General features: G+C 41.2%; 1 protein-coding gene across 5 annotated transcripts in view; it reads left to right on the top strand.

Annotated features, from left to right (window-relative positions):
- The window catches only part of Khc-73 (Kinesin heavy chain 73), a 1251394-nt gene that overhangs the window by 1042257 nt on the left and 195718 nt on the right, over positions 1–13419 (top strand). For 2 of the 5 annotated variants that reach the window (XM_080267622.1, XM_080267620.1), the window contains 2 exons: positions 179–250; positions 2575–2720. In XM_080267622.1, the coding sequence (XP_080123748.1) occupies positions 179–250; positions 2575–2720 (218 nt within the window). Of the gene's footprint in view, positions 1–178; positions 251–2571; positions 2721–13419 lie in introns of all 5 variants that reach the window. The other 3 variants (XM_080267621.1, XM_080267619.1, XM_080267623.1) reach the window with 2 other exon arrangements.

Genomic DNA, 13419 nt, shown 5'->3' with positions numbered 1-13419 from the left:
AAAGTGCAGCTTTTGATTAATAAAAATATGCATATGTTAATACATAAGTGTTACCATTTCATACTCTGTATACCAGTAGCAGTAGTATAGTAATGTAGAAGTAGCGGTGATGTATATGGTGCTGGTGATGTTCAGAAAGCTGTTGCCGTGGGGTTACTAACTTGATGTGATTTTACAGCTCGTCCTACGTTCCTCAATTTGAACCTGAATCTCAACTCTATAAGACTTCAAGGATCAGCTCCTGCCAAGTGTATGTTTTTTGCTTCATGTCTCCGTGTTGTTTGGATGCGTCACAGTATAAACACAATTTATATATGTAGAGTTGAGTATGCTTTGTACTCTGCTTGTTGTGCAAGTTTGAAGGTAAACTGCATAGTTCATAGTTAACTAAGCTGAGTATGTAACTCAGTTTAGCTGCATCGTTATTTGAATATTATTTTTACTCTTTTGATTGTGTGCCACATTCTGTGTACACTGTTTATATTATTTTGATTTGTGTTGGAACCTATGTTCCTTTTGTTATATTGCAGTTGACTTTGATCTGTAATGTTATATGCAGTAGCATTGTGCATGCATTATTGGTCATAAGAAGATCTTTGCAGTATTGGTACGGTATATAATCCAGAGGTGCTGAAGCCATTTTCCCCCCCATTACTTGGCAGTGTGTTGTGGATACTTGTAGAAGAGTAACTTAAATGCTTCATTACTTGGCCAGTGTATATTGAGACTGAGAAATTGTCCCAGTAGTAGACGTTTTTGTGGCTGCTGCTGATGGCATTGAGATACTGCTTTTATCAATACTGTATATAATGGGAAATTCAGAAGACATTCAGCTGATCCCACAAAAATCTTTCATGTTCTGAAGTCTCATTCCTTCTGGAGTGAAAAGGGTACATTATATAATGCATTTAACACAAAATCACTTATACTGTTGTTCTGACGTTTATTTTTTTGACGAGTTACGCACCGAAAGCATAAACTTATTTTACTGTAAGTTCTATGTAAATTGTAGGTGGCTCACTGCCACTGACTGTGAGAGAGAATCCTTTTAAAACAGGTGTGACTGCAATACAGTCATCATTGTAGGTATGTTCAGCATAGTTTAGGTTTTAGGAATATGTAGTAGTAGTGCTGCAGTATTTTTTACAAGCACACTGGAGGTATAGCACTGCTGTCCTTGCCTTGCTGGTACTGAGCATTTTCATGAGGCATTTCTGATAGTTTCTCCGAGTTGCGTTTTTTTTTTTTTTTTTTTTTTGGGGGGGGGAGCTATATGTGGGAATTATGATGCATTCACATTGTTCTTAATGGTCCTGGTATGAGTTAAGGCAGTACATATTAATCTTGGAGGACATTAACTTTCAAATAGCAGGATATGGCTGTTTGCTTGGCTTGGATTGTTTTTGTCATTCATCTGTGTAATGAATCCTTTATTGTAACATTAGGGGTGTAGGGGACTGAGGCTAGTCTTCTCAGTCCAGGGATTTAAAGTACAAGTGACAGTCACTTGGCTCTGAACAACATTATATAACCAATCAACCCCAGCCATCCCTCAGATTTAAATCCTTATGGTCTCCATCTGATTGGAATGTTTTAACTCACCAAACCACTAGGCATCAGGCATCCTTTTGTAGGTTATGTAGTTACCACCTAATGCAGTAAATGATTTCTTGGGATACAGGATGCTGTTTGGTTCATCATTCAGTGTAGAGTCACCAGAAAGTAGCACTACACTGAGTGAGTAGAGATGGGTGACCCCACCTACCTCATTATAGTTACTGCAGCAGTGAAAAATTAGTGTAGTAATAGCCATTTTTTGTGTGTGTGTGTTTTCACACACTTTGTGAACAAAGGGTAAATGGATCAGGATGATGATGAACAATGATGATTATACAGTAATTGACTGATCAGCTTTTCAGTATAGTGTTGAAATATGAAATATTCATAAGAGCACCCTGGAGTGTATTTAGTTCCTTCCAACTTAAGTTAGAGAGTTTTATGCCATATACAGTATTGACTGAAGTAAAATCAGAATTTAATTTGTTTTCCATAGAAGCACTAGTACTGCTTTTAGAAATTATATCTGTCTTTAGCAATAGTCTGCATGGTCCATATTCAGTTTAGCATTGTGCATCTTCATAACTGCATGACAGTTCTGGTACCTTCAGAACATACTGGCTAATTTCTAGTTTACTGTTGTGAAGTTCAGATAAAGATATAATATTTTGCATTAAAGATTGGGGGCTATCATTTGGTACTGCAAAGAATGAAAAAACATATGATATTACTGTTTAACTATTATAAATGTATTATAAAAATTATCATGGAAAGAATTTAGTACATGTGATCCCCAGATGATTCACATTAAGTCAGTCAAGTATGTATTAAATAATTTTATGGTATAAACATTACATGGTATATCAAGTAATAGCTGGCATAAGTAAGTATAAAAATTACTCATGCAGATTGCTAATATTACATCCAAATAGATATAAAAGTACTGTTTATAATACTTGGAGAAAATGTTTTAAATTTTGTAATAAGTGTGGCTGACTCAGAGAGGTGTTGCAGCAGCATCCCCGAGCCCTGGTCCCATGAAGATGACGCCAAGGATGACAACCTTACATGAGGAGAACACCCGTGAGGCTGCCCCACTTTTACATATGGAAGAGGAAGAAGAGGAAGACATGGAGGAACAAGATCATTACCAAAGTCAAGAAGTAAGTTTATATAATTTATATTTACATTCTAATTCAGGGATACTTGTATTTAACTTCTGGAAATCTTATTCAGCACCCAGTGAGAGTGGCTGGAAATATAGTAGAGTTGGACAGAGATTCTCACACCTTTGTTCATATGTAATAATTCACCATTTCTTTGCCTGTCTATCACTGTATAGCCAGATGCAGTAGTCCCATAAGGGGTGGCCATTTGACTTTGAATTAACTTTTATGGAGAGGGGCACTAACCCCAGTCAACCCACTTGTTGACAAGTAGGGAACACTAATGGGTTGGTTATATGGTTACCATCTAGTGTTGTAAATGGTTTCTTGGCCTTCAGGAAATCATCAGGTATATCACTCAGTGTGAAGCCACCTGAAAAGAAAAGAGTAATAAAAAGTGACAGGAATGATGGAAGAAATGTGAAGAAATGAGGCCAGACACAACAAAATGTTAAAGGTGAAGGAAAAAGTAGGCAGCATTACATCGTTAGTGGATGATGGTTGCCACCACATGACATATCTGTGCTAGGTATTTATTATTAACTTTTGGCTATGATTTTTTTTTCTTTACCATATTCTTGCCACTGTCAGACAGTTTATTTGATTTAGAAGATGTTTTTTGAACTGGATGGGATAGATACAGCTTTCAGTCTTCTTTACCTTCCATATTTTTCTGTTTTATATATGGAGTTGATGTATACCCCACTCAGGAGATTAAGTTCAAGGGAACCCAGGTCTATTCCCCACTAGTCTCTGTTATCAAATACCCATTCAACCCCTTGCCATCCCAGAGGTCATCATTCTAGTCATGCCCCCAGTTCTCCATGATATCTTTCAACATAGTTATGAAGGTGGTGTTGGAGGGGTGCTGGTGACAACAGTGGAAGTGAGGGCAGTGTTGATGATTATGGTGGAATTCTCACACTGATTCTGACATTGTCAACCCCAAGGTCACCATCCCTTAAGTTGTCAACTCACCACTCCTCCACAACATCTTCCCACCTACACATGAAGATGGAGGTGTCAGAGGTGGTATCGGGTGATGACGACAGTGGCAGAGGTGGTGGAATTCTCATGCAGCTTTTGCCAGGGGGTTTTGTGACTGGATTCTTTTCCTGACACCAAACTTCCCCATATAGGTGGTCTAGGAACTAGCACTGAGTTGGACTGGCTTGGCTTCCCTCCCCACCCATGGCTGAATTAGATATAGCCCTTAGTAATTCCTTCACAGTTGAGTGATCTTAAACTGAATAAGTCAATTGTAGGTGGCAGTGTAAACTAAACAAATATGTTGTTGTGCTGAAGTGGTTCACCTGGAGAGTTGGCATTTCATTGACCTCAAGAGATCTAGTACAGTGAGCCCTTGGTTATCAGGCATGATTGGTACCAGGCATCGTGCATGATGCGAAATTGTGCAATAATGAAACCACAGAACTTATGGGATTTATCCTAATTGGTACTGGGCATCTCAAGCGCAGTCTTCAGTTCTCTCTTTTACGACAATGTAGACCAGCTAAATACAGTAAAACCCTACTATAACGGACTAACTGGGGCCCAAGCCATTCTGAGAAAAGCGAAATTCCAAGAAAAGCGACATCCAGACTTCCCCCTGCTAACCTGGACTTTTTCCAACGTATTAGACATTAGTCCAGATCGCACCAATACTGTAGTTTTTAATCAGTTTTCACTACCATTGCAGTACTGTACTGTATTATACATTCACTACAATAACCAAATGGTATAATATAAATAATAATACTTGATGTAGTGCTGCCTACTTCCTTAGCTTTTATCATTCTTTTCTGTGCCTGCCCTCCTCTCTTCCTATTTCTCCTATCTTTCCTGTCACTTCTTATTCCTTTTCTTTCCTTTACAGGTGGCTTTACATTGAGTGACAAGCCAAATGGTTTCCTGTAAGCCAAGAAACCATTTACAATGCTGGGTGGTAACCATATAACCAAACCATACGTGCTCCCTACGTGTCAACAAGTGGGTTAGTGGAGGGTTAGTGCCCCTCCCTGTAAAACAACTAACTCAGTGTCAAATGGCCACCCTTTGCGGGATTGTGGTGTCTGGCAATAGATAGAATAGATACTGTACAATACACTGATAAACATGTCTTTTATTTAATTTCTTATTATGGTGAACATAGCTGAAGTGGTCTTGCAGTCCGGACTGCTTCTGGCGTTATCAGACTTTTTCCAATATATAAAAATTTAGTCCTGTAGCACCTTCATTCAATAATAGCAAATTCCAGTCTATTGAAGTCCGTTATATCGAGGGATTACTGTATATACATACTGTAGTGGTAAGTATCAGAAATGCACATAAGCATGATTAGGTTAACCAGAGACCTGCTGCCTACCTCTTATGTTCCAGCATTAAGCACCTGAGGCCCACATACAATCCATTTCACAAAGAAACAAAAAGTGGTGCAAGACAGTGGAAAGATGTAGATGTGTGGTCATATTTGGTGACTGTGAGAAAGATCGGGAATGAATGGACGAGGAAGATGCAAGGAAGGAGTTGCTTTGTTGATGAATGAGGTGTGGCAGAGTGGAATGAGAGACTACAAATGTGTTAGCTCGAGATGTATTTATGTCAAGTTCAAGATTGAGAAGATGAAAGTGGCAGTGATTGTAGCATATGCACCATGTGAGGACAGGAGTGAGAGAGAGAAAGACAGGTTTTGGGATGAGCTGGGTAAAGTAGTGGGAGAAATGCCCAGGAGCTATAAAGTGATTGTGATGGGGGATATGAATGGAAGAGTAGGCACTGGTCCTGAGGATGACATAATGGGTTGCTATGGAGTACCAGGAGAAAATGATAATGGGAAGAGACTAAAGGATATGTGTCAGGAGAGGAGGTTATGCATTTGTAACTCGTATTTCAAACACAGAGATGCACATAAATATACATGGTATAGAGGGAACGGGGATCGTGTTGAAAGAAGCCTGATTGATTACGTGCTCGTAGAGAGGTCGACAATGGGAATGGTTGCTGATACGAGGGCTGCGAGAGGACGATGTGGAGGTCTGTCAGATCATATGATTGTGGTATGCAAGATCAAGCTGAAAGGAGTGAGGTGGATCAGGAGAGAGAGAAGCAGTCAGAGAGAAAGACTGAAAGTTGAGAAGCTGAGGATCAAAGAAATGGCAGATGAATACAGGACCAAAGCAGAGGACGAGTTAAAATTACTGAAGTGGAATGAAATGGATCTGGACAGACTGTGGAATGCATATAGGGATTGCTTAGTTAGGAATGCTAAAGCGGTATGTGGTGTGGCAAGAGTAACAACAAAGAAGGAAGGTACGGCATGGTGGGATGAGGAGGTAAAGAGAGCGGTGGAGGAAAAGAGGAAGAAGTGGCTAAAGTGCTTACAGGATAGGGGTTCAGTTGAAAAAAGAACTGAATATGTTGAGAGCAAGAAGCACGTAAAGAGACTAGTGGAGAGGAAAAAGAAAGAGGTAAATGAGGATCTAGGAGGAAAAATGTATGCGAACTACTTTGAAAATAGAAGGTTATTCTGGAAAGGGGTGCGGAAATGTAGAAGTGAAAGCGGTAAGAAACTGGATGGTGTGAAGGATGCAGGTGGTAGATTATTAACCCATGGATATGAAGTAAGGACCAGATAGAAAGAATATTTTGAAAGCCTGATGAATGGGGATAGAGAGAGCAGAGCAGCTGTAAACATGATTGGTTTTGGTGGTGTGCAGAGAAGGAATGCAGTGCCAGGAGACATAACACTCGCACAGGTGAAGAGTGCTGTGAAGCGGCTGAAAAATGGGAAAGCAGCTGGGGTTGATGAGGTGTATGCAGAGATGCTTAAATGTAGTGGAGAGAATGGAATGAAGTGCTTGTTGGAGATATGTAAGAAGGCATGGATGAGTGAAACTGTGCCTGCAGAGTGGAAAAAGGCTGTGATAGTACCCCTGTACAAAAATAAAGGTGAACGAAGTGAGTGCAAGAATTATCGTGGCATAAGCTTACTGAGTGTGGTAGGGAAGGTATATGGAATCAGTAAGAGAGATATCAGAAGTCCTAGTGAGTGATGAACAGGGTGGCTTTAGGAGTGGCAGAGGATGTGCGGACCAAATATTTGCAGTGAGACAGATAGTAGAGAAGGCTTGTGAGAAGGACCATAAGGTGTTTATGGCATTCATGGATCTGGAAAAAGCATATGACAAAGTGGACAGAGAAGGATTGTGGTAAGATTTGCGCATGTACAGCGTAGAGGGTAACCTGTTAGGTGCCGTCAAGAGTTTTTATGATGGTAGTGAAACATGTGTCAGGGTTAATGGGCATGTAAGTGAATGGTTCACAATCAGTGTGAGCGTGTGACAAGGTTGTGTGATGTCCTCATGGTTGTTCAATGTATATATGGATGGGGTGATGAGAGAAGTGAAGGTAATGGAGAGAGGGATGGCATTGGTAATCAATGGTGATGGATGGAATATCTCAAATTTGTTGTATGCTGATGATGCAGTACTGCTTGCAAGTACCAGACAAGAACTTGGTAGGCTAGTGCAGTGTTTTGCTGATGTCTGTAAGCGTCGTTCCTTGACAGTAAATGTAGAAAAGCGTAAAGTGATGGTTATTGAGAGAGAGGGTGACTCCCAGTGCAATGTAACAGTGAATGGAGAGAGACTGGAATTGGTGAGAGAGTTCAAATACCTGGGTACAGTGATAGAAAAGAGAGGAAAATGTGCAAAAGAAGTTGAAAGTAGATTGACACAGGGAAGAAAAGTAGCTGGTGCACTGAAGGCTTTGATAAGAAACAGAGGCTTGAGTGTTGCAGCTGCACGAGGCTTACATGAAGGAGTGTTATTGCCAACTTTAACATGGATGTGAGACTATGGTGTGGCATGAAAATGAAAAGTCAAGAGTAAGAGCAGTGGAGATGGGACTGCTGAGGAATGTATGTGGAGTACACCGGGTGGATATGATACGAAATAATGTGATTCGTGAAAGATGCGGAGTAAGGAAGTCGGTGGACACCAGAATTGAAGAGAGTGTACTGAGATGGTATGGTCATGTGGAGAGAATGGATAACAATAGAGTGGTGAAGAAGGTATATCTGAGCGAATTCGAAGGAGGGAGGAGGCAAGGTAGGCCAAGGAGAAGGTGGAGAGGTAAGGAGGATGAATGTGTGAGGAAGAGAGGTTTGGAAGTCGGTGAGGCTAGGGAACTGACAGGAGATCGAGCTGGCTGGATGAATTTTGTGAGGAGATGTGCATGATCAGGGATTTTTGACACCCCTTTTTAATGTGGCAGCGTCTGGATTGACTCTGTCGGATACGATATGTGAAGCTACAGAACATGATGAATGTTTTTGGCATATCCGATTGAGCTAGGATTCCAGGGGCTTGAATGATGAGTGAATGGAAGCGTGGCCCATTGGATTGGGCAATTTTGGGCTGTCTGGACATTGCTACTCCTCACCCTGCTCTTGGGTGGGAAAGGGGGTCCGGATGATGATGATGATGATGATGATATGAGAAAGAACAGAAAATAAAACAGATTAGAATGAAAGAGAAGATGGAAAGAGAAGACAAGTGTTGAGTAGCATTAATAAAGAGGGTAAAGACTGAGGAAGTGAGAAAATCATGCGAATGCAAAAAAGGGGGAGACCAGACCAAAAAGAGTGAAACTGAAAATGGAATAAGTTGGCAAGAAAATTTTAGATGTTTCATGGAGGCTTGTTTATAAATAAGAATACAAAAACATTTTCATAAGGAGGAATTTAAGTGAGGATGAAAAGGAGAAATTAAAGTCGTTGCAGAATGAAGCAAAAAAAAAATAATAATAATAATAATGAAAGAGAGGAAGAAAGTAAGAAGCATTTTGGAGAGTGATCGACATGAGGGTCAAGAGGTGGTATATAAAAACAAGAGAGCAAGAGGGATAAAAGACATGAACAGAAAAGGAAAATTATTAAAGCAAATGGGGAAGGTAGATGAGGTATGCAATATTTAAGACTACAATGCACCCTCACACAATGCGAGTTTATGGGCAGCAGAAACCCATGCATTCTACAATTTTGCATTGTGTGTATTAGGATCCGAAACAACCGAACTCACCGGCCTCACACATCCAAGAGACCGGGCTCCGCCTGCATACCACAAGACCCTTCCGATGACGTCACCATTTGGACCGTAACAAGTGCTTGCGCACACACACACTAACAGCAATGTGCACTAACACTCTCGTCCTCTCTTCTTAATTTGATGGAAGATCCCAAGGACGAAACTGAATGGATTATTGGCGTCCTATACACACTATGTATCCAATACAAAGACTTTTGTGTAAGCACCATTAAGACCCAGTCTGTAACCACATACAGATATGTGGTGTCCCTTAAAGTATTATAATCCTTCTAGTCCTGGCTGACTGCTGCATGCAGCCGCTCAGTCGAGGCACCTTTTTTGGTGAGACAGTCAGCCAGTTGTTGTGATGTATCCACCCGACACTTCATGAATCTCCCCTTGCTCCAACATGTCTTGTAATACAGCAATATCAGTGCCTCCTACAGGAGTAAAGGGTGTCCACCAGACTCTTGTTATCCACGAAACACTTGATCTTGAAATCTCCACATCCAGAAACCTCACCCAATATGTTGGCGAGATATACAGCAGTTTCAGCACACTCAAGCAGTGCCAATGTTTCAGCAGATAAAGTAGATTTGACGACCCGCCTGATCTTTCTAGTCTGCCAGAATAAGGGACATTTCGCCCCACTAGCATCTTGTAGGAAGATCGCAAAGCCTCCCTGAGACCCATTGCCTACAAGGTTGGCAAAAGAGGCATCTGAAAAGCACTCTGTATAACATTCATCGAGTGGTCCCATTCTTGGAATGTATAGCTTTATGTTGTCAGTCTTCACCCTTGCGATCACCTTGTTGAGCCTAAGCAAATCTGCTATGGTAGCTCGGTTGCTAGTCATACTCAACTCACACACATCAAAGGCAATATCTGGTCGAGTGTGTGTGGCAGTCCAATTGAGCTGCCCAGTTAACGCTCGGTACTCAGTTTTCTCAGACTCAGATAGCTCTCCTGATTTTACTGCTGCACGATGTCTGCTCAGCGTGACTGGTGTCAAAGACGAAGCGTACTGGAACTGGTCAAGCGTTATGCTGCCATCACTGTTGGAGACGACATTTAGACCAACGTATTTGAAAGCTTTGATTCTGAACTGCCGATGAGAAATATTTGGCTCAAACTTGCTGCTTGAACTCACGTGTACCAGCCCAAAGGAAATCATCATCATAAATGCATATAATGCCTTCTATCTTGCCCCTATTACTCCAAGAGAACAGTGCTGAATCCAGTGATGACACTTTAGCTCCAAGACTCAACAACTGATCTTTAACGTGCAGGTACCAATGCCTAGCAGCATCACAAAGGCCGTAAACCGTTTTCCTTAGTCTCCAGAGCTTACCATTTGCATATTCAGGCGGAGGACGTAAATGAACAACTCACTTAATGTCGTTACCTTGCAGATAAGCAGCTTTCACGTCCATAGCATGGCAGTCCCATTGGTTGGTGGAGGCAAAAGAAAGTGCCAAACGCACAGCCTCTTTTGAGCATGTAGGAGAGTCTTTCCGGAGATGTCTTCCTCAAATCCTCTGGTGACTAAACGGGCTTTAACAATCGGCTTCTCTTTTTTCATTTTTTCCGTCATAACCCAGCGAACCGTTATGGCATCTTGCCCAACATCATCTACTTCCTCATACACGTCATTATTCTGCCAGTTTGTAATTTCTTTTTCCTTGGCGCATAATATGTCCTCAAAGTTGAAAAGAACAAGCATCTCTGCTTCATCATCAACTACTTCCCATGTGCTGAAATAATTTTGCAGATCCACCCAATCAATATTGCCATCAGAGTCCCTCTTCAAATCGTAGCAGTGTTTGTACTTTCCAGTGGCTTTTCCCTCCCGACTCACAATCCTTTCAGTCACCAACTCTCTAGTTTCTGAATGTATTCCCTTTATACGTTGACCAACAGAAACCTTGGGAGGCTCCTTAACCGGAAGAGAAACTGTGGGAGGCTGATCATCCAGAATTGCACCATTTTCCGACTCATCATCCGGTGGATAGTCATTCAGTACTTGCGAAGAATCGTCATTAGGCTTCTCTTGGACTACACTGTTCTTCTCATAACTACTGACGCTGTCTCCAAGTGTAGTATTTCGTTCTGGAGCATGTGCTAGACAACACACGTGCACTTGCACGTAGACACCACCGTGTCTCACCAGAATTTATTTTCTATCTCTGTCTATTAAGATTCCAGGACCATGCCATTCATGACTGTCATTTCTTTTGTAGAAGACCTCATCTCCATTTTGGATGTCGTTTAACCCCTACACCGCGGGCATGTTTACCAATGTTTTGCGTGTGCCGCGGGGTTATTCAGGCTCCGACAGACTCTCAAAAAATATTTGCCAAAAATCAGTTATTACTCCTAGAATATTAAAATTACATATGCTTATGGCACATACCTTCAGCTTTCTCCTGGAATGTTTGTTGAGCCTTCGTCGGTTACCGTAGGACTTGTGGAGACCTCTGAAGTTGGGTAACGAAGTCTCGACTTTACACTTCCCGACAACCCGTAATATGATTACCACAGCCAGATGTTAACACTATAAACACTACTCTATGATTTTCAAGTAGTTTGGGATCCATACTCCAAAAAAAAAAAAACACTGTGAAAGCAATGAAAATTACGAGCGCGTCTGACCGTCGCACTTGCGCTAGTTCGCTCTTGGTACTCTGTCATTTATTATTCATAAAACCCCTCACACTTAATATTTCTATTACTATATAACACTTATATATAGCTACAGTCTTTATCCATAAGTTTCCTTCAGTGGTATTAGTTTATTGTCACTGTAGGGATTCAATTTCTTTCAGTAAAATACGTAGCATTCACTTTCTCGTCCTGTATACTAGCATTGAGAGTGAATGTCACTTTCACTTTCACTCTCATAACTCATAGTATTCAGACATGCTAGAGTGAAACTTTCACTTTCATTACTCCTAGGATATATACTCGTATTCTTATAATACTGCTCATCTACATTTCTATTTACGATCTCTAGTTTATTTACGTTATTTACATTTCTATTTTATTTACACTGTGTTATGCACTGTCACTTGAAGTAACTTATAAAACTATTTTCCACTGTTCACGTATATTTACATTCATTACTTACACTTGCTGTTTACACATTATTTACAATCCACTTGCACTGTTTTACTCAATAGAAAGATCGTAGTCACTCTTTTATCAATTGTCAGCCCTTTACCTCTTTCCACACGAGGTTTAGTAGGGGGTAAAGGTCACAGGGCCCTTTGCATGGGGGTGAAAAGGCCCTGAAGCTAGCAAGAGCGAACAGACGTACCCCCACACTGGAAGATGAGAGTGAACTGATAAGGGTAGGCCGGGGTGGTGGCCTACCTAGGGAAATCAGTACTGCCAACTTTTAGCCTCTTGACACAGCTATTTATAGCAGTGAAATGATTGGCAGGAAATATAGACAATACATTATAAATTAGGTAGTTCCAGGTGAATGTAAATATCACTTAGGCTTCTCCCTTCCCTCCTTATATGTATATTTATTACGAAAATAGATTATACGGCATATTTCAAGGGGAAATAAACAGCGAAAATTAGTGAACGAGTGTACGTGAGGTGTTGTCAGGTGATAATTAGCCAATTCCAGGTGTATGGCACTCTCACTTACCTTATTTCTTTCTTGTATATATTATTTGGTATAAGAATAGGGCATAGGGCTTATTTCAATGGATGAAATCAGTGAAAAATTCCAGGGAAGATTTACTTAGCATAGCACGGCCAGGCAGGCGAGAGGATAGGGTAATGGAGGGGGGGTAGGGAGGGGAGTCAAGAAAGGGGAGAAATGGCTAAATTGTCAACAATGGATGGGAGTACAGATGAGATTAGGAGTGCTGACTAGTGTTGGGCATTGGCAGTACTGATAGATGATACAAGCCCCCACTTGGAAGCCCGGGTGAATTCAAAATAACACAGAATCACAAAAGCGACGCCCTGTGGTATGATCCCTTGCTCCCAAGCGTCACGAAAGTGACGCCCTGCGGTTAAAGGGTTAAGTCACTCGAACGTATGTTGTGCCACAGAGCCCTAGCCAAACGTTCACCCGATTCAGTCTTTATAAACTCTTGCCTTGCTAAATGAAGAGCGTTCAAATTGTCCCTCACAATTTTTGATGGTGATGTAGGTTCCAAGACTGAAGGATCATTTGCATACACATTAGGCAGGCCAGGGTTTTGACCAAAAACAAGTTGGTTAGGAGAAAAACCTGCACAGTTGGTGAGAGCATTTCTTGACAATACTGCCCAAGCCAAGGCCACATCCAAGTCACACTGGCTATCAGTCATTATCTTCCAAACAATGTCACCTATGACTGGATTTTGACGCTCACATACTCCGTTGCTCCATGGACTCTCTGTAGACGTCGTCATGATCTTGATATTTAAGGCCTCTCCCAATGCTCATGTTTCAGCATTGTTGAATTCACACCCGTTATCTGTGAGAATTTTTCCAGGTGCGCCAAACAGAACAATCCAGCTCCGAAATACTCCTTTGATAATGGTGGTCGCACATTTTTCCGCAATTACTATCGCGGTGCAGTACTTGGTCGCCAGATCAACAAGGAC

Source organism: Coenobita brevimanus, chromosome 24 (assembly GCF_032717465.1).
Source record: "Coenobita brevimanus isolate Jiangsu-jjx chromosome 24, ASM3271746v2, whole genome shotgun sequence".
Classification (NCBI taxonomy): domain Eukaryota; kingdom Metazoa; phylum Arthropoda; class Malacostraca; order Decapoda; family Coenobitidae; genus Coenobita; species Coenobita brevimanus.
The sequence above is the reverse complement of the archived record's forward strand: the minus strand, read 5'-3'. Positions and strand labels throughout refer to the sequence as shown.